We start from the raw sequence: 26,629 nt of genomic DNA, 5'->3' as shown, positions 1-26,629 counted from the left end.
TCTTAGACTTCAGCAGGTGCCACTGACAGGAGACAAGCACTTGATTCTCCCTGGCCAGCCCCATGGATTTTTGAACAGTACTGCTACTGTGCAGAGTTGATTTCAGCACATTATTTTATAATGGAGGAGAGGATCAGCTCTGTCAGAGGCAGGAGAGGCTAGGGGAGCTCTGTGGCGAGGCCTCGCCCTGGGAGCTGAAGCCCGGAGAGCTGTGATTTTGAGTTTCAGGCGTGGTGTGCCTTGTCTGTGCCACGGGGGATTTGCACACTATCGGTGTCATTCTCTCCTGACTACAACTTTCAAATCTCAAACTTGACAGGAATCTCTGAGGTCTGGTAATTCCAGCTGACTCAGGCCAGATCCCAGGCCTACCTGTCCTTACCAAAATGCCAGGCCTCAGTTTTCCCATTCTGTAAAATGGAGATAGCAATAATGTCTACATCACGGGGTTATCCTGAGTCACCCCTGCAAAGTACTTAATTCAGAGTATAGCATGTGGCAAATTCTCCTTGGCTGATATTCTACCACGTATTATTGTTCATACTGAAGTAGGGACAGCAGTGCCCAGGAAGGAGAAAAGGACCTTGCCAAGTCTAATTTCATACTGTCATGAATCTCTTTATAAAAAAAAATTCATATTCTCTATTGTGACTTTGAAATAAAAAGCAAACATGAGGACATTTGTTACTGTCATCAAAAAAGATCCAGGTTTCCCAGTGAAATGACCTCAAAATTTCACTGACAATTCAGCTTGAGAGCTAAAAGAGGCTTTTCAGCTGTTAATTTGGCCATTAAAAAAAAAAAAACCGAGAACATGACTGCAGCATAGAGGCGGTGGTTCAAGTTTTCAAAGTGGCTGAAGTTGAGATGTTTCCTCGTCACCACGGGAGTCTCTTAAATCATAAACTGTGTTTTATGAGGGCCTCCTGGCACCCTGAGCTCTCATCTGAGATGAACTGGCCCCCAAGGTTGTTGGAAGGAGCCCTCGTTGGGCAGCTCCCAGAGACGGGCAGGGCCAGAATCTATTAAAAGGCTGTCTGGCACATGTGGCGGGTGGTGTCCGAGGTGTGCGATTAACAGGCGGAGCCGCTGCGGCTTATTTCAGGGGGAGGAGAGGCTCTTGTTAATAACTTTCCCCAGGCGTGTGCTCAGGTTACCAGGAGCAAAGAGTTTGCAATTGTGAAAATAAGATAGCCTGTAAGTCTAAGAGAGCCCAGCAGCACAATCTTACCCAATTTGAAGCAAACCTCAGGGTTGACATGTGCTTTCCTGGGGAGAAAAAAATCCACAGACTCTATCAGATAAGAGTTTCTTTAGAAGAGAGTTTCATTTCATCACCCCACTAAGTCTGCACTAGTGCTCAGACACTCAATGACCACCCCCCTTATTGGGACTCACTGAGTTTCTCAACCTCGCCGCTGTGGGCGTATGAGACTTAGCAGCTTTCCTGGGCCCCACCTTGAAGGCCTTGACTCCTTCAAGTCATGAAAACCAAAAAAACGTCCCCAGGTTTCCAAATGTCCCTAGGGGCCAAAACTGCCCCCAGTGAGAATTCCTGCTCTACAGGCTGGGGGATGGAGGGAGGAAGGAGGAAGGTCTGGAGAGAGAGTAAGGAGGAGACTAAAGCTGTCCCGGTGGAGGCCAGACACCTCCTGGACTGCCTGTAAGCTCAGCCTCCTGTGGGGACTCAGGCTGCCTCATAGAGGTCACCAGCCTCCGTTCCCCACAAGGCACCAGTGGGTGCGTTCACTGTGTTGGTCATGGGCAAAGTGGGCTGAAAGCCTCTCCCAGGCATGAGCCCCTCTGCTGGCCTTTCTCGCTGAGTGCTTGTGGGGTTGTTTATTATCTCAAGACATCCCATGATGATGTGTGCCCAGCAGATGGTGCCCCAGAGGACATAACTTGGCTGAGTGCACAGTGGGGGCCTGTTCTAAGGACCCCTTGACTGCCGTAACAAAGGACTACACACTAAGTGCTTAAAACAATACAAATTTATTTATTTATCTAATTTGTTTTGAGAGATGGGGTCTTGCTCTGTAGCCCAGGCTGGACCCTCATCAGAGCCCACTGAAACCTCCAACTCCTGGGTTCAAGTGATCCTCCTGCCTCAGCCTCCCTAGTAGCTGGGACTACAGGCGCATACTACCATGCCTTGCTAACTTTTAAATTTTTTGTAGAGGCAGGGTCTCCTTCATTGACCAGGCTGGTCTTGAACTCCTGGCCTCAAGCAATCTTCCTGCCTCAGCCTCCCAGGGTGCTAGGTGTGAGCCCCTGTACCTGGTCAAAACAACATAAATTTATTCTCACAGTTCTAGAAGCCAGAACTCCAAAATCAAGGTGTTGTTAGGACCAACTCCCTTCCTTCCTGCCTCTTCCAGCCTCTGAGGGCTCCAGCCATTCCTTAGCTTGTGGCCACATCACTCCAGGCTCTTCTCCCATCCTCACACCACCTGTGCTGTGTATTCTCTTTTATAAGGACACCAGTCCTATTCAGGGACACCCCAATCCGCTATGGCTTACACCTGCAGAGACCCTGTCACGTGCACAGATACCAGGGGTTAGGACTTGAACATACCTTTTTAGAGGACACATTTCAACTCACAGCAAGATGGGATGCCACCCTGGAGTCTCCCAGAGTAGAGTGGCTTGGATGGGGCAGGCCAGAGCCCAGAGGTTGGAGGTTATAGCTGGGAGGTGGGGTATGGTCAGGGAAATGATGGGCACTGACCGCGGCCTGGTCTCCCTCACTGCAGGGCCAAGCGTGTGCACAGGATCCCCTGTGGGGGCTCATCAAAATGCAGGCTCTGACTTGGCAGCGCTGGTGGGGACTCAGCACCCAGGGTGCTCCTGGACCCCATAAGCCAGCAGAAGCACCCCTAGGGAAAGGTCTCTCGTGTTCACATAAGCCCCTGAGTCATTGTCCACGGCCCCAGATAGAGACCCCTGTACTGGCTACTGTGAGCCTAGGGGAGGGCAGAGCGATAGGTGCCCATGATGCCTTCTAGATGCCTTGAAGAGAGACCTGTGGGGTCAAAAAAGGCTTTGACCTTTGATCTATAAGATGCCTTCAAGGTCATTTCACATCAGGGGTCGGAGACCCCTAGGATGGCACTGCAAGACAAGAAAGGCAGGAAGAAGGGGGGCCTTGGAGCAGAAGCCCCTCTCTCCCTTTCTTCCTCCTCCCTCTGTCTCTGTCTCTCCCCCCTTCCCGTTCCCTCTCTTTCTCTCTGTCTCTTTCTTTATTCCCTCTCTCTCTCCCTCTCTCTTCCCTTTGGCAGCCACGGGGTCAGCTTCCAGGATTCACATTAAAGGGATAAGAGAAATTTGTGGCCAACATGTTTTCTTGCAGCTGAACCCATTAGCATTTTTGAAGTCCAGCCTCAAAGCCTGCTGGATGTTATTTATGTCTGTGGGGTCATTGCTGAGAACGCCACACACTGAAAAATCCTGGCTGTGTGTGCTGGGGGACCGGGGAGCCAAGGCCCACAATGCCCCGATGTTGAACTTGACCTGGCTTTGGCAGATTCTATGAAGGCCATGGACACTGGGACCCTATGAAAGTCTGTTTGCTTTTGTGCCGCTGCTTGGAGCTCACCTATGCACCCGGAGGGCCAGCCGTTCTTTGTCAGCTCACTTCCACGTGGCTGGTGAGGCTGGCCGTTTAGCCGCATCTGTCCACCACATCCCTGGAGGTTGCTTTTAAAAAGCAAGTGTGGGTGGCGTCTGCGGAAGGTTGGTACTGCTCTCAGACAGAGCCCAGGGCTGGGGTTGGGGGGGGCGTGTGAAGACGCAGGCTTGGAGCTCTGAGTGCACGTCCAGACACCACTCGGCCCCTCTGAGAGCCCAGTATGTGGATGTAGACTTAACTCAGCCGCTTCCTGGCTGAGCAACCTTGGGCAAGTGGCTTCACCTCTCTGGCCCTGTCTCCCCATCTGCTGAATGGAGGTGATGACCTGACCTTCCTCAAAGAGTGGTGGGCGAGAGTTAAGAGAGTTAATACTCAGGCCTGGTGCAGGGAAAGAGCAGCTGACGTTGGCTGCAAACACCCTCTTGCTCGCAGCCCTGGACACAGACTGCTGCTCAGGGCCTGGCCGGAGAGGGGAGGGCATCAGTCAAATCTGGGAAGAGAAGGGTCTCCCTGCCTGTGGCGACGCCCCACCCCTGCCCTTCACCAGGTGACGAGAGAGGGTAGTGCTAGTGTTGTCATGGCCACAGGAGAGGGAGAGGGACAGCCATTTTTTGCCATTTCAAACAAAGGCTGTGTGGGTGTGGGCAGATGTCAGAGCCAGTTCTGGGGCTTGGCTAATGGTTGTCCAGACCTCAGCCTCAGGATAGCCCGGCACTTGGGGTTCAGGGAGGAGCCCCACTCACAGCCCAGGATGCTGGGAGTCTCAGGTCTGATCGAGCTGTTCAGGACACACAAGAGCAGTGAACGTACTCATGCGACTGTTAACAAATCACCCCCACTCCACCCACAGGCCCGTGGGGGAAACAGACTCTTACATAGCAGGTTGTTGGGGACCTCTAGTCTTGCCCTGCAGACACTTCTCTGCCTGTAATTTCACCATTGCAGATTCATTTTCTTTCTTTCTTTTTTTTTTTTTTTTTTTTTTGAGACAGAGCCTCGAGCTGTCCCCCTGGGTAGAGTGCCGTGGCATCACAGCTCACAGCAACCTCCAACTCCTGGGCTCAAGCGAGTCTCCTGCCTCCACCTCCCAAGTAGCTGGGACCACAGGCACCCGCCACAATGCCAGGCTATGTTTTGGTTGCAACCGTCATTGTTGTTTGGTGGGCCTGGGCTAGATTCAAACCCTCTACTTTAGGTGTATGTGGCTGGCGCCTTAGTCGCTTGAGCCACAGGTGCCAAGCCTGGAGATTCATTTTCTTTGGCCCCTGAGTATTTTATGTCTCTTGAGTCCTCTGCTGAGGCCCAAAGCACATTGTGTGACTTATCATTGCCTGATTTCACTTCTTTCAAAGTGAATTGCGGGACTGGGCATGGTGGCTCACACCTGTCATCCCAGCACTCTGGGAGGCCATTGTGGGTGGATCACTTGAGCTCAGGAGTTCAAGACCAGCCTGATCTAGAGTGAGACCTCATCTCTAAAATAGCTAGGCATTGTGGCAGGCACCTGTAGTCCCAGCTACTCTGGAGGCTGAGGCAAGAGGATCATCTGAGCCCAAGAATTTGAGGTTACTGTGAGCTATGAGGCCATAGCACTCCACTGAGGGTGATGAAATGAAACTCTTATCTGGAAAAAAAAAAAAGTCAATTCTGGAGGTTTTTTTTAAGACCATGCCTTAAAAGTGCTAGTGAGATCACTGCACGGCTATGCTATGGGGCTGAGGCAGTTGGGGTGAAATCTGACTATTCTAGCTTCAGTTCTGAGACCTTCACGGGTGTCTGGAACCATGGTGTGCTAGAGTCAGCCCTTTCCAGTTCACCAGGAATTCTGCTAGCCAGTCCTCGTAACCCACTGATAACTTTAAATAGTTAAAAGTTACCCATCTACCCCCAGCCCCTCACTAGAATCTCCCTGCAACAGCCCCACGTGCCTTCCAGTCTTGGGAAGGGTTGAGTATTTCCATTGAGTTTTTAATTCTTGCTATGATCCTTTTTTTATTTCTAGAAGTTCTATTGGTTCTTTTCCAAGTCAGCTGTGTCATATTTTAATAGTTTCCTGTCCTTTGCAGATCTTTTCTGTCTCGAGGTTAATTTCCTTAAATGAGGTGAGCCTGTCTGATTTATTGCCCGTTTCATGTTCTCATAATCCCTACTGAGTGGGCCGATTTCTGTCTTGGTCACTTCTGCTCCTTCTCCTCCCACGACTGTCTCTTGTCATGGTGGGTCTGGCTCTTTTGCCTGCTGGTCATAACTCATAGAGTTTCCTGAGGCCTGGGTTGAAGGAGCCCCTGTCCCGAAAGACTTGGTGCCAAGTCCAGGCCCCCACACCTACCCAGGGGGGCTGTGGCCAGTAGGGGCCAGGACTTCTCAGGGTGGCTTTTATTCCTCCTTTTCTCCCCTTTCTCTTCTCCTGCCCTGCTGGACACCAGGACTACCTTCTTGCAGTGCCCTGGTGTAGAGGAGGAAAGCCGTTCCTTTCTGGGTCACCTGCAGTGTCTTCTCATGGGGTCCCAGCTCATGGTTGGAGGACCTCACATTGGATTCCTCACCTCGGAGGAGCCTGCAGTTGAAATCCCTGACTCTGTCTTCGTCGGGCCAGTAAAGCTAGCCCGAGTGGCCACGCTGGTGGATGCTGCCGGAGAAGACATTGCCTTTGTCGCTCCTCTGAATCTGGGTTTACCTCTAAACATCACCTGGTAGCTTCCTACTCTCTGCTCCGTTCTCAGGTCTTCAGCATCTCTGAGGCAGTTTGTTACCTTTCTTTGTCCAGCAAGCACTTTCTGTTCTTTTCCGTGGGAGGGATGATCTGAGTAATCTACCCACCTTTGTCAGAAGCAGGCATATGACTTATTTATTTCTATAAGCCATCGCTGAGCAGGCCTTGGGGCCAGACCCCATGCCACGGGCTGGGGATATAGATGTCCATGGCCCGCCCCTGCCACATTCTTAGAAAAAAGCAATCACACCTTATCTCCCCACTAAGATTGCATCCAGTGAGTCCCCCGCTCACCTGAGACTTGAGTGCTGGGAACGACGTCAAGATGGTACAGAATGTGTGTTTGTTCCTGAGAAAAGCACCTACTGCGCCAGCATGGCTTCGTCCCCCTGCTGTGCGATTAGACACGGTCAGCAGTAACCACAGCCTGGGAAATGCCTGCTGGTGGGCAATGACTCCCCCACGACGACCTGCACCTGGGGCCTGGAGCCAGGCCCTCTGGGAGCCACATGGGTGGAAGGTGGGAGTGTAGGTTGCAGCGTCAGCCCAGGCTGAGCTCCCACCCATGTCCACTGAGCCTGGGACAAGTGGCTCTAGGCCTTCCTGCCTTTTATCCATATTTACTGCATTGGATATACCGATAGCTACAGGAAGGTTCAGAAGATCAGATGAGGGTCTGAACGCCAAGGCCATCCTCGGCCAGCACACAGTAGGGCAATAATGATGGGCTCTTTCCTTCCTCCTATATCCCTCACAAATTCTGTCGAGCACCTACTCTGGGCCTGGTGCTGTTCTCCAACCTAGGGACACATTGGTCAACTGAGCAGGCAAGTCCTGCCTGAGAGCCAGTGTTCCAGCTCATGTTTGTGCCAGAAGCAAGTGCCATCGGGTGGGCAAGCAGGTCCCAGTGCTGCCAAGAACTTGCCTGGTCATGAGGGACCGACTGGCACCGTGTGGCAGAGAATGTGAACCCTCCCAGCCAGAGGGCAGCTGCCACGTGTCCTCATCAATGGGCAGGGTGAGGAGGGCCTGAGTCCCTGGCTGGGCCTCACGACGCCCTGCAGGGGCGGGCAGGTGTTCTCCTGTGGGAGTTGGGGGAGCCGAGAACAAAAACAGGGATTTGCCCAACGCTGTGGAAATTGAGGGCTCCGGGCCAAACCCCAGCACAGATGAGGCTCCAAGGCTTCCCATACCAGGTGCCCAGAAAGGTCTCTGTGCCCCCTGTGTGTGCACAGCACACGCCCCGTGGTCCTGGTGACACTGAAGCAGGGCAGGGCCACTCACACAGGCGGTGCTGCCTTGGGAGGCCCCTCTTAATGGCTCCTACCCCCTCAGGCTCCTGCTGTCCCGATCCTGACCTGTGACTGGAGGACCAGGCATCAGGAGTGGGTGCTGCCTCTGGGGCATGGAGCGATTTGTGAGAACCAGGGTGGGAGAGGAAGGAAGTTCACCCTGCAGCTAGAAAGCCATCCATGTCTGATCTCCACGGTGCAAATCTTCCAGCAATTTCTAAGCCCACATTTGAGCCACAGGCAGTCGCCCCTGGTGGCCATGACTGGCTGGTGGAAGCCCCAGGGCCCACTGTGACAGAAAATCCAAGCCCTCGGGTGGCAGTGCACATCCCCTTGGCATCCTCTTCACCATGAACCCCACCCCCATGGGGAACATCTTTGTTTGGGGTTTTCTTCTTCCTTCTGAAAAGAAAATGCCAGAAACAATTCTGTTGAGGTCAGAGTTCTTTGGAGTTGAACCAGAATGGAGGCTCAGATGTACCTGGTTTGCACTGTGTGCAGCCTCTAGCCTGCTCGCCCCTTCTGGAGGAGCTATTTAGGGGCCTGGCCCTGCCCCTACAGAGCCCTGGCCAGGTCAGGGGGCCACAGCCATGAATGTGACCTTCAAACACCCCAGCACTAGGTGCCTACCAGGGCATCTGGCTGGGGTAAAAGGGACCCAGCCTCTTCTCACAGTTTCTTCCTGCCATGGGCAGGCTGTGGTCAGGCCAGCACCATGTTAAATAGCCCACATGTATTTTTGCCAAACGGGTCCCACGGCCCCTTTCGCAAATGTCGCCAGCTGTGTCCCTGGGAGAAATCCCCATTGCTCACGTAAACAGAAGCATGTGCTTCCCAGGGAGGCCGGCAGCGTGCTCCAGCTCCCTGACCACCAGCAAGAGAAATCTCCATGGACTTGGAAGAATATATTTTGAGTCTTTGCGTGCGGGTGAGCAGAGCCCAGAAGTAAATCTGGGTCTGTAATGGGAAAAGACAGGCTCTTCCACATGCAGGCCAGCAGCTGGCCTCTCTCCTGACGCAGGACTGCCCTGAGTGTCCACCTGCACCTGAGTCACCAGGGCCAGGGGGATGCCACTTCTTAGGTCTTGGTGCCCTTTGTAGCTCCCCGGGGGCTGGAGAAGCGTTTTGAAGCTTCTTGGCTAAAGGAGCCTGTGTTCTGAAGCAGGTCTCAGTGGCCTCGTGTCAGGAAGGAGCGATCCTGAGGGAGAGCAAGGGCACCCCGTTGTCCTGACCTCTTTGCCAATGAGGAGCTAGACCAAGACTGCTCAGAGCACCAGGGGTCTCTTATTGTCCCATCTGCAGATGAGGAAAGGGGGCCCAGAGAGGTTAAGTCACTTGCCGTAAACCACACAGGGGCAGGGCAGGATTCCAGCCCAGACTCCCAGGCCCAGGCCTTAAGCACGTGGCCTCTGCCAATACCCATGCGGCCTGCACCCCAAGGGCCACAGAAGAATCTGGCCTCCTCTCACCCAAGTCTCTGGAGTTGCTTTCTCTAGCCCAGGCTGAGATGTGATGGTTCCCAGATAGAACCCAACCCCTGCCCGATGACCTATAGCCCCAGGCCTCGCTCCCAATGGGGGATGCCCCACTCCAGACACATCCCTGAGTCTTGGCCCTGGCCCATCTGGAGCTGCTGTCTCCTGGTCCAGCAGCTCCCAGCCTGGCCCCTGCACAAAGCCCCACAGGCCCCTGCAGGATGAGGGCAGCGGGCAAAAGGGTGGCCCCAAACCCATGTCAACCTGCACCACGCAAACGTGACCTTGTTTGGAAGAAGGGTCTTTGCAGAGGGAATTAAGTTAAACACTTCTGGATGAGATCATCCTGGATTTAGGGTGGGCCATAAATCCAATGGGAGAGAAAGGCAGAGGGAGATTTGAGACACAGAGGGAGGCGGCCACGTGGGCTCCCGAGCAGGGATTGCCCCTGGGGGCCCCAGAAACGGAGGAGACAAAGGAGGACCCTCCCCTAGGGCCATGGAGGGAGCTTGGCCCCGCTGACACTTTGATTTTGGAGAACAACACTCTGTTGTGTGTGGTCTTCGTTAGTGTGGTAGGACTCACCTCACAGTCTTGTTTTGTTACGACACTTAAATGAACTATAATTCATAAAATGCCCAAAGCAGGCCTGGCGCATATTCACTAGTAAGCACTCGGCAGATATTAGCCTCTGTCAAAGTTACTATTATTGTTACTGCACACCGCCCTTCATTCACTCATCTAATAACGTGTGTAGCACGGTGACCATGAGTCTCACTGTTGCGTTCACTAAGTGACCATGGGCAGGCTCAGGAGGAAGGCTGAGGGAGGATTCATCCCCAAGAAGCAGGATGTGGAATGAGGCATCAGGTGGGTGCCCCTTCCTTGGGCAGGACAAGTGGTGGGTCACCTGAAGGCAGCAGGCCCCAGCCCTAACTCTTTCTGCCAGGCCTGGGAGCTCTGCCCACGCACCTGGGCTGGCTTCACCTGGGTTCTTGAGAACGTTGGCTTCGTGGGCTTCAGCAAGGTCCTTGCTGGGGACGTTTATCTGACCCTCTTCTGCCTTTGTTTTCTTAAAGGATATCCCTTAGTGGTGTTGGCTTCCCAGCTTTTGCTTCTACAACCTACCATGAACCTAGGCGCGTGTGTTACACACTCAGCCTGCTCTTGGCATGACGTCAGGCCCTGAATCTGTACCCTGAGCAGCTGGACCCAGTCTCAGCTGGCCCTCTTCCTCCTGGTAACCTGGTTCCTTTTTGCCAAGACTTCCAATCAGTTCCTTTAAATCTCAGAACTGTGGAAAGGAGAGGTTGATGGGGCCAGCCTGGAAGCCCTAGGGCGGCCTCCAAGCCCCGGGGGACCGAGGACCCCACTCCCCATAAGTCACCTCTGGCTCAAAGGAGTGTTGCATTTCTTTGCTTTTTGTTGTGGTCACATCAACACGTCAGTCAGCTGAGTTGTCTCAGGCGACGGGAAGTGGATTGATGTGTGTGGCTAGATGGGGAAATGGGTTGTGACTGTGTAGATACTACTGGCTTGATAAAAGGACATTCTGAAACTTGAAATCTGAGACGGATTAGGGAAAGCTAGAGATTTCAGGGCATCCTGGGTCTCATCCCTGTATGTGTGGGACCTGGGAGGCATCGTCTGTGTTGGAACGTGGCACCGCCCTGCTGGCTGCAAGGCTGTATAGGCTGCAGTGACTCGCTCTCTCTAAGCCTCGGTGTTCCCAGCTGTAAAGGGGGCCATTAGCGGTGCCTTTCTCATGGAGCTGCTCCTGAAGGCTGGTGGAACCTGTTTTTTCAGCTCATGCCACCTCCTTGCCAGCCAGCACTCAGTGACCCTGGCTGTTTCGTGTGATCATTCAGCACCATTAAGAAGTGACTTGTCTAAGCTCTCGGCAGGACCTGCCCACTTGTGTTACGATAAAGGTGGTGTGGATGAAGGGAATCTGGGGCATAGGCCAGGGACAGGCAGAGGAGTGACCCAGAGGGGAACATCTTCAACCATCATGTCCTTGCCCCTGCTTAGAGACGCAAAAGGCCCCAAGGCCTCCCAGATTGAAGCTGAGGGATTTGGTCTTCTTTTGTGACCCAGGCTGCTTTGGGGACCCTCTGAAAACTTCCCATGTATTTTGGAGTCTGCACCCACTGGCACCTCTCTCTAGGCCCTTATGTTTCTTAAACATCCCTGTGTGACCTGGCCTCGTGCCACCATCTGCAAGGAGGGATTCTAGCAGCACCTTGCAGTGTTGTCAGGGTGGAGCAGGGCTGCCAGTCAACACAGCCATGTGCAGATAGCGGGATAGACCACAGTGCATCTGAAGGTGAAGTGATCTTCTGCAAGCATCCGCCCACCCTGACAGGGAACTTCCCTTTTCTTTCTAGACGAAAATCCATGGACTTGGGTTTGTGAAGATCCATGCCCCTTGGAACGTGCTGTGCAGAGAGGCTGAGTTTCTGAAGCTGAAGATGCCAACAAAGAAGGTGGGTGGTGATGGTTCCACGCCAAGACAGAGCACCACGTCTGGGGATCACACAGATGCTCAGCCGTAAAATGGTATCACCGCCAGACTCTGCTCATTAAGAGAAGCTGAGTGGGCTTCAGTCCCATCCCTCCAGGGCAGTATGGCTCGGATGTGACAGGCCCTCTGGGCTCCAGTGTCCTGACTGTGGAGAATGCGACCCAGCCTGGTGGTCTGTAGAGACCCCAGACAAAGCCCACCAAGAAATGGTTGCAAGCAGAAGAGCCCGCCTCTCAGCCGAAGGAGTTTAGCCCAAATACAAATACAGTTGAACTTCAGGAGCGGGTTCTTTTATGCTTGTGGCATCTTGGCTAATTTATTAGATTCATTTTAATGCCATTTCCGAGCTTGCCGGGATTTTTCTTTTTAATCTCTGAAAATGTCACAGCTACAGTGCAGTTTGACGGCATGTCCCCTGCAGCTTAGTGAGGCATTGCCTTTGCTTCTGCATGTGGGTGGGACAGAGCTGAGCTCTCAGCTTCTCACCTCTTTGTAAACAAAAGCAAAGTTTGGGGGAAAATTCCCTGGAATGTACTAAATTGTACTTTTGGCTGGGCTATCCTAAAACTCTGAGCATTCAGGCTTAATCCAGAAAATGAACAGGGTATTTGCCCCCCCATCCCCCGGCTCACTGTTCCCAGGATGTGCCATCCCAGTGGAGTGGGATCATTCTCGGACAGTCCAAGAATAGATCTCGAGAGTCGCGACTCTGCAGGGTGACGTGGATCCCCCAATCCCGGTCTTGTCCACAGATGTATCACATTAATGAAACCCATGGCATCCTGAAAAAAATCAACTCTGTGCTCCAGAAAATCACAGACCCCATCCAGCCCAAAGTGGCTGAGCACAGACCCCAGACCATGAAGAGACTCTTCTACCCTTTCTCCCGGGAGAAACAGCATCTGTAAGTGGGGACCCCCCTCTCCCTAAAGGGTTCTGCTCTGTGGAGACTTCACCCTCTAGTGTGAGAAACACAAAGCCCCCAGAGGAGAGCTTTCAGGCTTGACCCAGAAGCTGAGTGTGGAGGGGTATTCTGGCCCCACCTGGGCCCACTGTTCCCAGGAGGTGCCATCCCAGTGGGGCAGGATCATTCTCCAACAGTCAGAATAGATCCCGAGAGCTCTTCTCTTTTAAGAGTTTTGTAGCTTTGTAGCTGTGGAGCCCAGAGGAGGCCACGGAAGTGATTTCTGAGGTCACTGCTAATTGGGAAACTGGTGGGTTGGGGGCTCCTATTTTGTCCTACTTAGCATCCTCCTTTCTGCTCCATTCTCTCGGGGGCCTGGTTGGCCACACCTCCTGCAGCCCTCGGGAACCTCATTCCCAAAGGCAGAAACAGAAAAGCAGCCCTAGGCGGGAATCCTGAGGCCCCAGAGACTCCCAGCCAGCAGGGTTGCCTGGCAGGGCCAAGCCTGTTCTGGAACCTTCCCTCCTCCTCTGCTCCTGGGGGGCAGTGGGGCATAGCCACCTGGTACGTTGGCGGCTAGAAGGGCCTCTCTGGGCAGAGCTGGAGCGTGGGCAGAGGTGGAGTTAGAAGCTTGGGTGCTGGGAGCCCAGAGGGACTTTGGATGGAGAGCTAGGGGTGGGGGGTCCTGGACAGCACCAGCTTCAGAGGGTGGGGTTGGGGAGAGATGGGAGAAGATGCTGGGGCTCAGAGCTGGGCTTTCTGTCCTATGGATGTGACAGTCACTGAGAGGAACCACAAACTTCACCTATTGCCCATTCCTAACCCGGGAACCAGGCTGACATGTCACCCAGAGCAAAGAATGGGCCCTACCCCAGCCTCTTCCTCTGGGTCCAGAACAGGGGCTTGGGTGTGAGAGGGAGATGCCCTCTTTCCGGAACCCCAGGAGGCCTCCCCCACCTGTGCCCTGGGCCACCTCTCTCCCTCAGCTCCCTGAGAAGTAGCAGGTGAATTCCCTGGGTATCCCTCTGCCCTCAGGAAGCCGTAGGCAATCCCCATGCAGCACAAGACATCAGGACCCAAACCATTTGGAAGTTGTAGGGAGATTGTTTGCAAGATTCCAGTGGTGGTGGAAGGACACTGTCCCTTTCCCCAGCAGTGGTGAAGCTTCAGGACCTCTGCAGTGGATGTCATACAAAGGAACGAGAGGTCTTCAGGGAGGGCCCTCTGATCACACTCACCTCTGTGGTCACTTCCCAGCCGTGAGGGCCTCAGAGCCTCACCCAGTGGGGAGGGGCACAGAAGCACCATGTTCCAAGTGCTTGGGGTGGGCAGGTCATGCCCAGTGTGCAGACAGGACCTGTCCATTTCCTGGTCGCCACTAATGGGGACAGCGTGGTTTCCCACGGCCTTGAAGCCCAGAGGACTGCTCCACTGAACCGCGTCTCATTTCCTTCCCAATATTTCAACAGATTTGACCTGTCTGATAAGGATTCCTTTTTCGACAGCAAAACCCGGAGCACAATCGTAAGTATCTCTCACAGGTGGGGACCGCTCTCCAGCATGGTGGCCCTGGGGAAGCACATGATAATTTCATTTCAGTGTAACTCCTTCCCGTGGAAGCAGGCTCTAATTGTCTGTGACCAAAATAATTAGAATAATGACAGGAGAGGACAGCCAGGGGCCCAAAGGGTGGCCACGGCCCCCCTGGCTCAGAGGCGGGGGAATGAGAGGGAGCAGTGGGAAGGGGGGCAGGGAGTGCTTAACGGACACGCAGATTCCTGCGCCCCAGCCAGTCTCGCAGCCTCCTTGCCACTTGTTCTTGGTGGTTTATGCCTGCCCAACTGTCAGGGCCCAGGCTGGGGGTTTCTGAGCAAGCAGACAGGGACGGGGGGCACACAGTGGTGGAGGTGAAGGCGTGGGGGGTGGGGGGGCAGGATAGATTTCCATGCCTTTGCCAGGCAGCAAACTGAGGTTTGAAATCTGACCAGGCCGCCCTGCCCTGTCCAAGGTATTGGCTTGGTGTTTATCTATCAGCCGCCAACCTGTCAGCCGGCCAAGGCGGCTGTGCACGACTCAGGACCCAATTTCTATCTAAACAAGAAGTTAACCTTGCAGCCAAGCCGTTGCTGTTGTTCCCTCTTCTCTGCCCAGAAAGCCCAGCCTGGCGGGTAGAGATGGAGGGCCGAGACAAGGCAGCCTCAACTTTGTTCAGAGAACTGCCCGGTTGCCACCAAACCGGGATGGGCAGGCAGCCAGCTGTGGGTCAGTGGTTTAGGTCACATTGACACAGGGGGGTTTGAGCTGCTGCTGGGCCAGGCAGATCCAGGTCCCATCTGCCCTCTGTCCCTCCCCAGTCTTGTGACTTCAGCAAAGTCACAGAGCCTGTGTCAAAACAAGCCCGATTTTGGCTTACTCCTAAGGGCAGCCGTGTGCTTCCATCCAGACAGCCGTGTGGGCGCAGAGCTGGGCACGGTTGTCCGTGGTATTACTGACTAACTTTAGCAATTAGATAACAATTAGGTATCAAGGAGGAACCAGCCCAAGCTAAATGTCAGTCCCCCAGTGGGGAGCTCAGGGCCAAAGTGTGTCTGTACGAGGCGTCTCCTTGTTCTCAGATGCCGGCTGCTGGGGGAACCAACACAGCATTAACCTGAGCGGTTCCCCTTTTCCTACATCATTATGGCATAAAAGAAAACTGGAATGGCCAACTGGGTAAACTGAGTCACCGGCCCACGTTTCAGTATTCATGTGCACCCTGACTTTTTACACTCTCTGGGGCTGCCAACGTCCTCCCAGAAGCACAGGTACAGGGTGACTCACAGCCGAGGTAAAACGTGCTAATTCTCGTGATGCTGGGGACCTGCTATGAAAGTGAGTGTAGTCTCTGATCCCTGGGGTAATGGCCGCATTACCCCCTAGCCACAGAAAACATCCTTCCTAGGCTGTCAGTGTTCACCAATTGGCCTGTGACTCCATTTACCTCTGGGGAGGGGAGGGACACTCTCTTCCAAAAACCTGGGAGGCCAGTTTAATGAGCTCCAGAGAAATTCTTTGTTGGTGAGTCAGATCTAATGGTCTTCCCAACCCAGGATCAGATCTAATGGTCTTCCCAACCCAATAGCATTCAAAGTTGGGTGAGTCATTGTAGGCAAAGGTGTGGAGGAGGGACAGCCCCTCCCCTACCACCCCTCCACACCGGCCACTCTGCTCCTGGCTTTGGGTGGACATTCTGTAAGTGGTAGGAAGGGAGACCTGCAGTATCCCCTGGGAAAGAGTCCAGTGTGTTGATCTTGGGTCTTAGGCCTTCAGCATGTAGGCACTTAGGAGCCATAGAAGGTTGTAGAGCAAGGTTTAGCATGGCCAGATCTGTTCTGGAACCATCACTCTCCGTGAGTTGGCAGAGGGCAGATGAAGGATGTGAGGTCATAGTGGTGCTTGGGGGGCAAACTGCCCTTGCGGAGAGGGAGAGATGGTTACGGCAGAATCAGCAAGGTCAGGGTGAGGTCTGGACTTACTAAATTTGAGGGATGACAGGGAGGAAATTGTCGAGAGCAACAGAGTGGGTGGTGCATTCCTCCATTCAGCAGGTGTTTACTGGGCACCTGGTGTGTGCCTGAGCCTGGCAGGAGAGGAGAGGCAGGGAGCACATTTGATAATATGGCAGGTAGTGAAAAGCCAGCGGGGTTAGGAGACAGGGCAACACAGCAACTTTATGGGCCTCTTTGTTAAGGTGACCCTGAATCTGTTCATATGTGAAGGGGACGACTACTTCCCAATGAGGGGACAGCCAGGGCAGAGGCTCTGAGGCTGCAGGAGTGGGTTCAGAAAGTGAGATGAGCAGCTGACTTTTGGGGACAGCTGGGTCAGGTGGAAACAGAGGCATGAGGTCAGACGGTGGCAGGACCAGATGGGCCCTTGGAATGATACTCATCTTACTTGAGAGAGTGGGAGCAGTCCATGTGTTCTGAAGTGCGTGTCTGTGTTAACTCATCCCAATTTATAGATGAGGAAACTGAGGCACAGATAGTGATGTAATTTGCACAAAATCAGGCAGCTACACATGGTAGAGCTAACACTCAGATCCAGACTCTTGAGCCGGAGCTCCTGGGGCCACCAAGCAAAATGTTTTATTACTTGAGGGAACACAGGACAGAGGTAGGATCCCTTCAGGGGGGCTCTGCCCCAGGACTGTGCAAGCAGAGCCTGGCGCCAGGCTGACTCAGTGCAAAATGGAACCCCAAGACCTGCCTCAGCCCCTCCCAGCCCCTCCCTGAGGTTTCCAGAAGGCTCAGAGGTATGTCCAGGAGTGGCCCTGTTCCAGCTCATCCCTCAGCAAAGAGGGACAGTAACCCCCCTGTGAGGGTACATGGGACAACTGTTATTCTGAACACCAACACAACTCCCGGGGGACACGTCCATGCTTTGCCGAGGCTGGCCATCATCACTCCCACTTCAGGGGGGCAGATGATGGGAACCTCTAGGTTACACTTATGTGTCCCCCAGAACCTCAGTTCCCTTAGTAAAGTTCACTGTCTCTCCTTGGAAAACAGTTCCAAGGAGGTTGTCGTTGCTAACGTTTGGCCAGTTCCTTCCCGGCAGGGACAGGCATTCTCTGCTTGCGGGAGGTGCCGAGAGTGACTGCTCACCCCTCCTTCCTGTCTCTCTGCCATAGGTCTATGAAATTCTGAAAAGAACGACATGTACCAAAGCCAAGTACAGCATGGGTAAGGACATTTTTGGGGCTTGAGATCAGCATTGGTTTCCAAGTGGGAATCTCGCCTCCGAATCGTCTCTGTGGGAGGTGGGCGGCCAGTTTGGGGCTTTTAAGAGGGCTTTGATTTAAGGCTGTGTAACAGTTTTGGACGGGAGGGCTGGGCAGCTGTGGGGAGGGCTGGTCCAGGCACCAGGCAGTTTTATGGGCCAGCACTTGGAACACAAAGGTATCGTTCACTTTGGCTTGAGGTGTCTGTAAGGATCCAGAGGGGCTCCTGCTGCTGGGAGTTGGGGGGTGGGGAGGGTAAGTCCAGATGGAATGGATCCCCAACCCTCACAGTCCAGCAGGAATAGCCAGAGGTCCCGGGGGTAAGCCCATGCAACAGCTATTGTAGACCCCCAGTAACAGCAATCCCTGGCCAGGTGCCCACAGCTGGAGTGGAAGGGCCCCCCACCCAGGGGCTGATGCAGCCCTCCTCAGGGATTTTTTGGTTTTTTGAGGCAGAGACTCACTCTGTTGTCCCAGGCTAGAGTGCTGTGGCATCAGCCTAACTCACAGCAACTGCAAATTCCTGGCTCAAGTGATCTTCCTGCCTCAGCCTCCCATGTAGCTAGGACTACAGGTGCCTGCCACAGTGCCCACCTGATTTTTTTTTCTATTTTTAGTAAACATGGGGTCTTACTCTTGCTCAGGCTGGTCTCGGACCTCTGAGTTCAAGGTATCCTCCTGTCTTATCCTCCCAAAGTGCTAGGATTACAGATAGGAGTCATCGTGCCCGACCCCCCCTCCAACCAGGGCTTGCTGAATGTCATGCCTCTGACCTGGCACCATAGTGCACTGATGGCCTGACTCCAGGTGGTGCCACAAAACCACCCAACAGGGCTCCTTGGGGACCATCTCCCATAACACCTTATGCCACAGATACAAACTTTTCCCCATTAACTCATGTAGGTGGGAGTCATCCCACAGTGGGTCCCTTGCCCCCAACTGCAGGCTGAGTTTGTTGAAGTCAAAACACAGCAGCATGAAAGAAATACCGTTCTCCCCCCTTCCTCTGGAGCCATCATGTGCCCTGCTGAGGACTGCTAACTTGGTCACAATGCAGGTTCCTCTGCAATGACCAGGCTGTGGGCCCGGGGGACAGGGCCGGGTGAGGGGTGAGAGCTGTGTCTCCAAGAGAAGTAACACAGAGAGGGGGCCCAGCCCCTGAGTTCTTGGGGACAGGCCCAGGGCACAGAAAGACAAGGCAGACCACTGGGCCTCTAACTAGGAGGGCTCATGGTCAGCCACAAGGACACCTGTCCAGGCCTGAAGTCTGTAAGCCCATGTCCGAAATCAGGGGGAGTGGTGGGGGAGCCCCCCAGGGGTCAAGAGGAGTGCAGGGAAACCACCCCCAAGCTGCCCAGCCCCCAGCAGACCGAGAACCTCCGAAGTGCCACGCCCTGATCAGAATAACTGTAATGAAGTGACACTGTTGTCGTTGTCAGGAGTTTGGGGTTTTGAAAGTACTTCTTTAGGTCACTGTTGCCAGGACAAAGCCCCCCAAAGGTCACTAGAGGTAGACAGGAAGCATGGTTCTAGTCCCAGGCTGGGTGTCGGGCCTCAGTTTCCCCACTGGGTCCCTGTGGCAGAAACAGTTTCTACAGTTTCTGGTAGAAACCTGCGTGGTTGCCGTGAGGGTTCGCGGAGCCCAGGGTCTGGGAGAGGTTTGGCCTGAGCCAAGTCCCTGCTCCAGGTCACCGCTTGGGATGGGAGGTCTCTGTGTTCCCCCCAGTTTCCGGCAAGGCTGGTTGACAGCATCTGGCACTGGAGCAGATAGACAGGGGTCCTGCTCTCTACCCTGCCTCTCCCAGCACCTCATCGGACAGCTCTCCTGACCCAGATTCATTCCTTCAACTCTCAGCAAGTAGGCTCTGTCCCAGTCCCGGAGCTCCCTGCCCTCAGGGATTTATACTCTAGGGGAGGGGAGATCATAAATAAACACGTAAATCAGATCCCAGTCATGCTGGCTGACGATGGAGGGGCAGGCTGGGTGCAGGAACGGTGTTGAGGGAAGGCCTTTCTGATGAGGTGACATCTGAGCAGAGCCTTGAAGACAGTGAGGGGAGCCTCACAGATGGAGGAGCAGGCTGGGGTGCAGGAACGGCGTTGAGGGAAGGCCTTTCTGATGAGGTGACATCTGAGCAGAGCCTTGAAGACAGTGAGGGGAGCCTCACAGATGGAGGCAGCCGCCTGAGCAAAGGCCCGGTGGCAGCCCTGTTGGGAGCGTTACAGGAGCAGCCAGGAGGCCAGCCGGCCTGGATCCACCCCCAAGGCTGTTCTGTGTTACAAGCCAACCTTTCCCTCGTGGGGGAACTTTTCCCTTGTGTGTGTAGCTTCAACCACACAACCCCAACTTCCTCTGGCTTTGACTTCTAAGCATCCCAGGGATCCCCTGACCACTCCAGATCACTGATGGTCTATTTTAAGGAGATTTTAGGTCATTTTCCCATGAGTGTCAATGGGCTCTCAGAAGGTGGGCCACCCTGGCCACTGAAAACTCAGCTCCCCTCACCACCGAGAAGCCTCCTCAGCCAGGCAGGATATTGTGTGAGCAGCAGAGGTTTTCATGGAACTTCTTCAGCAGTGCTGGGTCCCCAGGATGTGCCTGGAGCCAAATCAGATTCCTAGGAGCCCCCTTCCCCATACTCGGCCCCAGCCCTCCCTTCCTCTCTTGCAGCCTCCTGGGGCTGGGTGCCCACGTTTGCACCTGTGAGGAGGTGCACGTGTGGCGTATTTACCGTGTGCCCAGTGCAGGCCCTGTGGCCAGCAGAAAAGGGGCCACCATCATCCCCCTGTCCCCAGGAGCACTGGATGGCTGTGAGCCTCCCATGGCCACAGCACGTTCTCCCCCATGTAGCTTTGATCCTTTCAGGCCCTTCCAGGTAACTAATAGCTGATGTATAAACAGGGCAAGGCGAGGGAAGGAAGAAGGACTCCGCCCTTCTAAGTAAAAGGCGGAAGTGTGGGCAGTACGGTAAGTGTGGGCCTCCCCCGGCTCTCCCAATCAACCTAAAATCTAATTCCAAATTGTATGTGTGTTCTCTGACACCATCAATTTTTCCATCCATATGTTTTCTCATGATTCAGCTTTTCTAACCACTTAAAATCCACCTTTCTGATCTGCAGGCTTGCCCTCGAGCAGGTGGGGGTAGCTGGAGAGTCGGAGGTTTGGGGGTGACGACAGAGTGACATCACAGGCCACTTGCGCCTCCCTCCTCTGAGACGAAACTTCCTCTTGGGGTTTCCTCTGTGTCTTCCTAATTCTGCCAATCGAGCATGTTTTTATCATCTCCTAGTCCGTAGATAAATAACCCAGCTGCATCACACCTGGGGAGGTAGTCCCAGAAAGGCGGCCGGGCTCCGTGCAGCCAGGTTCGTTTGGCTTTGAGAAGCTCTTGGTGGCTGAAACCACTCGGACTTCAAGAGGTGGGACAGCAGATCCACCTGGTCCCTAACTCTCTTTCTCTCTCTCTCTGCCTCTGTTTTTTAAGGCATCACGAGCCTGCTGGCCAATGGTGTGTACTCTGCTGCTTACCCGCTGCACGATGTAAGTAACCTTGACACACAGTTTATCTCCATGTCATTTGGTTCCTCAAATCCCAGGGAGCGCTAATTATCCTGTGGTCACTGCTTCCTGCTTGGCTCTCACTGTAAATGTCAACCATACACAGGCCTTCCCTGTTCCCTCTCATGAGTCCTTCCCAGAGAACTCACACACAGGGCCCTCTCTTCTTGCAGAACAATCTCACTGAGAAGGGGGCATTTGTGGCAGGCGCTCTGCTCTGGCTTTATCTGAACCTCACAGCCAGCTGGTCCACAAAATGTTTTCCTTGGCTCAGGCTCCCCCACCCCCGGCCGCCCCAGGCCCTGGCAGGGTGACAGCCCTCTGTATGCATCTATTTCTGCAGAGCAAGTGAGTGGCCAGCTTCCTGAGCAGAATCTCCAAATCCCACTGGTATCTCCCTGACAAACATAGCCTGTGGCCACGGCTGTGCATTGGCTTGGGGCAGAGGAGAGAGATGATAGTCTTCGGATTGTCTCTATGGAAACAGAGGCCCAAGTTCAACAGGGCACCAAGAGTGGGCCGTGGGGCCTGAGCAGTGTGGGAACCCTGGGCAGAGGATGTCTAGAACTTTCCAAATGTGCATTACTGCAAAGACTAGGAGCCAAGACACAGGAGGGAGAGAGGGGAAGGGCCTGGGAGTCCAGACGCCCACATTCCAATCCCAGCCACTCTCTCTTGCTGGCCTTGGGCAAAGTCTTCTCGCTGAGCCTCAGTGTCCCCATGTGTGGGTCAGGAATAATGAGTTGCCCTGTGTAATTGCCAGGCTAGCGGGTGTGTGAGAAGGAATACAGGTAGGAAAGGAAGAGATGCTGGCTTAGACAAGCACAGGGTACCCAAGTAGCACGGGGTGGCCCAGCCAGAGGATAGTCCAGGGGAGGCTCCTCCAAACCAGGATGCTAGAGGAATGATGCTCACTGGTCGCTGCCCTCACCTCCCCTGCAGAGCCCCCTCCTGATAGGGCCACGGACCTGGGCCCAACCCACCCCAGTCTCACTTTGCACCTCCGCTCCTGCCGCTCCTTGGCTGCCGTGCTCTTCCCTCACTGCCCCTCCGCACAGGCAGCAGAAGCATCCACACCATTCCTGTTCTCTGCATCCCGGGTGCAGTTGCTCTCTTCCACCCTCCTCTGGGCTTCTGATGCTCTCTGTCCTACCAGGACACCACCGTCCGGCCACCTTGTGCTGTGTGTGTCGTGTCCGAGAAGCCCTGGCACTGAATGCTTAGTAGGTGCTCAGTAAACATGGTGTAGATTTGGCTTGGATTTACTCAGGCTGCTTTGGCCGGTGACCTATTGTTGGGGAAGGTTTGGACAGCAGGGCTCAGGCCACTCGGGTCCTGGCCGTTGCTCATGGCCTCACTGGTCCACTGGTCAGGCTTTCTCTAGTCCAGTGATTTTCAACCAGTGTGCCGTGAGAGGATCGTAGGTGTGTTGTGAAAATTTTTAAAGATCATTAATTAAATTATTTTCGAAGGAAGTGCAAAGCACAGTAAGTATATTCTTTTTTTTTAACTCTCTCTCTTTTTTTTTTTTTGATCAACATAATTTAAGTGTGCCGCAGAAGTTTAACTAGAGATTCGAGTGTGTCGTGAGATAAAAAAGGTTGAAAAACAGAGCTGTAGTGGTTCTAGCTGGTTTCATCGTTCAGCCCCACTGTGCACTGGCCCCAGCTAGGTGCTGGGAATTCAGCCCTGCCCCTGCCCCGCACCTTCAAGGGACAGCCTGGGTCCACATCCCAGTTCCTAGTTGGCCTTAAGCAGGCCATCCCTGCCGAGAAGGGTTGGACCCTGGAAGCCAAAAGGTTTCAGGGCCTCCCTGCCTGTTTTGAGTCAGCCTTAGGTCTCAAAAGGGAAAGGGAAGAATCAACATATCTGAGCCCCTTCTGTGTGCAGAACACTGTATTCAGTAGGAGTTTTGCCTTGTTTAATCCAGCACAGACTTGGGGACTCAGAGCAGTTTAGGGACTTGCCTGCGATCAGAGCTGGAGCCAAACCCAATCCTGGTTGACACTGTGTTGCTCTGGCCCCTTGCTCTCGCCTCTTCCTCTCCCAGAGGCCAAACGTGTCCCTCTTCTTGGTCTCCACAATCACCTTTCTTTTGGGAGTGGATTCTGTCAACAGTTTAAACCGGTACAAGACTCCCTGATCCATTGCATGTCCCAGGTCTGCATAGAAAAATCCCCATTCGTGATCATCCTTGTGTCTTACACAGCCAGAGGGACGCCTGCGGTGCAGGCGGGATCTGTCCCCACTTTCAAGATTGGAGAAATGAGGTTTGAGGTGCTCAGGCAACTAGCACAGGGGCACCCAGCCCAGGTGTGGCGCCCAGAGCCTCTGGCTTGGGGCTTAGGGCAGACTTTAGGAAACATGGAATTTTACATCCATGAATTTTCTATGCAGCTGGAGGGCACCCGCTCTGTGAAGCGCCAAAGTTGATGGGTAAACATTTGGGGAGACAGCATTTTAAACTGGGTCTTGTGTGCCCGGGGCAGGCCCTGCGGGGCTGGTGGCCACCTGCTGTGTCCTGCTTTGTGCCCTGTGGGGCTGATGGCCACCTGCTGTGTCCTGCTTTGTGCTTCCTCCATCCGTTATCTTGCCACTGCTGCTGCCTTCTGTGCGTGGCCCGAACCTCCCCAGCTCCTTCTTATCCTGTGGTTCCTACGTGCATTCATTCATCAGGAATATCTGGCAGGCCAGGTGCTGGGCACAGCCTGATGGGATCATGCCCAGAGTGAGAGTTGAAAGCTCTGGGTGGGACCCCAAGGAAGCCTCCTGTGATGAGAGCATAGCAGCTCTGCAGAAAGGACTTTGACATTTATGTTGGCTGCTTGGGTGGCTTTTTGGCCACTTTCTTGGTCGACCTGTGCCCACCCGAGATGGCCCAGCAAGTGGAACTCTGTCTGAAGAGATGCTGCTTGAACTGTGTCGAAAGAAACAGCAGAGTCACTAAAAGGAGTCAGGCTTGATGAAGACCGGAGGAAATGTATCAAGTTGCTCTCAGAGGTGGCCGGGCATTGCCTGCCTGGCAGGGGAGCCAAGGGCTGGCAAGGGGTCCTGGAAGCTGCAGGGAGTGGAGAGGGCACCAGGCAGACCTCAAGGAGGCCCAGAGCTTTGTCTGCCTGGTGAGTCCTAAGACCCCACACCCCAGGCCTCGGCAGAGTCTCTTCCTTGTTACTCCTCAAAACCATTGATATTTTGAGCTAACTTTCAACTTTTAGAGCCTTCTTCTTTTCCTTTGGGTTTAGAAGTCTGCATCAGGTCCCAGGTCTGACCAAACTTAGCTGTACATCCTCAGGAAAGTCAGTGTGGTTTTCTGAGCCTTGGTGTTTCCACCTGGAAAGTGGGAGCGTTGGGCTCACCAACCTCAATGTACAGTGACCGTGTAACTCATTGTCCCTCGTGGGGTGCTCCAGAGTGAAATGGGGGTACAACACTGGGACTGTCTGGCAGAGGGGACATATGTTCACAATTCATAGACACAGTTCTTCCTGTCCCCCTGCTGCTCTCTCTCATTTGTTCCCAATTCCAAGGACCTGACCATGGATCCTTTCCTGGAGCTGCCCTCTGTGCTCAGGGGGAAGATGGTGCAGGCAGCCCCCGGGGTGGGTGACAGGTGGTAGAGGGCCAGTGAGGTGTGCACAACACTTTTCATCAGAGGAGGAGGGACACCTGGGGGACTTTTCATGTTCTGCGTGAAATTGTGTCCCAGAATTACCATAATTTGTGTCAATGAGGGATGATGGAGTTCTGAAACGTTACACATTTGAGCTGCTCCCAGGTGCATTAGACAATACGAATTTCCCTTTTCTCTTTTTTAAACAGGGAGACTATGAAGGTGAAAACGTTGAGTTCAATGACAGAAAAGTAAGTTGATTCAGACGGGAGTGGAAGGTGGCACTGAGGGGCCGGGAGGGGGCTGGGGAAGGTGGTCATGCAGGGGTGCCTCAGGCTCACCCACCTTCAGGGCTGGCTGAGTGCTAGAGGTTTGGGGTGGCACTGCGTCCCCCTGTGTTTTTAGGAGAAAAGTCATGCAACTCTGGGTGCTGCTTTTCCTTTTTCTGATTCTCGGAAGCATTCCTGGCAGTTAGCTGTGAGCGTGAGACAGGAAGGGCCATCAGGCCTGGACCTGCCCCTTTCCCACTGTCCTTCCTGCAGGGAAACCTGAGCCACACCTGTGCCTCCAGCAGTCTTCCCTAGCCTTTGGCTGAATCCCACACAGCTCCCGGGCAAATAAATGCAGGAACCACGGTGACCAGGGGCACAGAGTCCCACGGAGCACATTAGGGAAACCCATGTGATGGCATACAAGGAAATGATTCTCAAACTCAGTTGACATGGAACCCTTCTTACTGGAGATGTTATTGAGCTGATGTGCCAGGGAGCACACTTTGGGAAACAATAAGTGATCCTGTCGCCTCTGGTGGCTGTTGCTAGCTCCCCCACACTCTGACCCCTCAGTCCCCACCCCCCGCACCAGGCAGAGGCTCTGGTTTCCTTCCACCCAGCTGCACCAAGAAGCTTTGCTGCCCCTCCATGCCCACCTGAGCTTCTCCCCACAGCCACGCCCTCCTCCCTCCACACACCCACACCCAGAACCAGCCTTCCTCCCCCACGGCTCCCACGTCAGCTGGAGGGGGCCTCTCTGGGCCCTGCCTATCCTGCCTCTGGCCCCACTGCCCACCCTTCTGCAGGTGGTAGGCGGAGTCACCTCCCTGACAGCCTCACAATGATGGCCTTGTCCCCAATCCCAGGGGCCAGGACCTCTGTGCATGGAATGTTCCTCATTTCAGCCTCCCTGCGGCCCCTCGTACATGTTTTTAAGTCTTTGGTACTTGATTCAACTTGCCTGCTGCTGGGAATCCAGCTGAAGATGCTATCTGATTTAGCACAAAAATTACTTATTTGGTTATTTTTAGTGTAACATCTGGCATTCATCTGAGACCCTGTGACTTGCACAACTCCCCTATCCCATCCTGTTGGAGAAGCACCATCCCCTCCATGGGCCTGCCCTGACCAGCCCTGGCCTCACAGTCTAGTCCCCTGTGTTCCCCAATCCCTGTGTGCCCCTCTGTCACTTGGCTGGCGCCCTTCCTCCCTCTGAAAATACTTCTTCCATGGACTCTAGCAAACCCCTTCCAGCTGAACTCGGTTCTCTGAGTCATGGGCCCCTCTGCCCTAAAACCCCCACCATGCTCCAGCCACAATGGTTGCCTTTCTGACCTCAAGACCGTTTGGCTGATGCCACATCAGTATCAGGACTGTCTCATCAGTAACTTATACAAAAAATATGTCTTGGGCATGCTGTGTGCCTGGCCCAGCAAACACAGCTCCAGGTCTGTCCAGGCCCAGCTATTTCTTCTATCTGGATTTCTGCTTTCTTATCTTTTAATTTTATGCCCTAGCAATGGGTACAAGGCCTCCATCCATGAAAGGGAGTCAGGGAGAATGACAGATGGATGGGGGAGTGATGGAGAATGGCTGGATAATGGATGGATGTGTGGATAGATTGTGGATAGGTAGGTGATGAAGGAATGGGTGGATAGTGGATGGGTAGGTGGGTGATAGAGGAATGGATGGTGGATGGGTGGTAGATGGATGAGTAGATGGATGGGTGATGGATGGATGAATGGATGGATAGGTATTAGATAGATGGATGGGTGATGGATGGATGAATGGATGCATAGGTATTAGATAGATGGATGGGTGGGTGGGTAGATGGATGAGTGGGTGTGTGGGTGATGGATGGATGAATGGATGGATAGGTATTAGATAGAT

The 26,629-nt window shown here is 53.9% G+C and overlaps 1 protein-coding gene across 4 annotated transcripts in view; it reads left to right on the top strand.

Annotated features, from left to right (window-relative positions):
- ANO1 (anoctamin 1) overlaps positions 1-26,629 on the top strand; it is a 181,743-nt gene that overhangs the window by 97,455 nt on the left and 57,659 nt on the right. For 2 of the 4 annotated variants that reach the window (XM_012810511.2, XM_023518327.1), the window contains exons 4-10: positions 11,496-11,594; positions 12,385-12,536; positions 14,006-14,060; positions 17,209-17,260; positions 20,201-20,266; positions 20,784-20,839; positions 24,677-24,718. In XM_012810511.2, the coding sequence (XP_012665965.2) occupies positions 11,496-11,594; positions 12,385-12,536; positions 14,006-14,060; positions 17,209-17,260; positions 20,201-20,266; positions 20,784-20,839; positions 24,677-24,718 (522 nt within the window). The remainder of the gene's footprint in view (positions 1-11,495; positions 11,595-12,384; positions 12,537-14,005; positions 14,061-17,208; positions 17,261-20,200; positions 20,267-20,783; positions 20,840-24,676; positions 24,719-26,629) is intronic. The other 2 variants (XM_023518328.1, XM_023518329.1) reach the window with 1 other exon arrangement.

Source organism: Otolemur garnettii, unplaced genomic scaffold (assembly GCF_000181295.1).
Source record: "Otolemur garnettii isolate 467f Iridium unplaced genomic scaffold, OtoGar3 scaffold00134, whole genome shotgun sequence".
NCBI lineage: Eukaryota > Metazoa > Chordata > Mammalia > Primates > Galagidae > Otolemur > Otolemur garnettii.
Note: the sequence above shows the minus strand (reverse complement) of the source record. Positions and strands in the feature narration are given on the sequence as shown.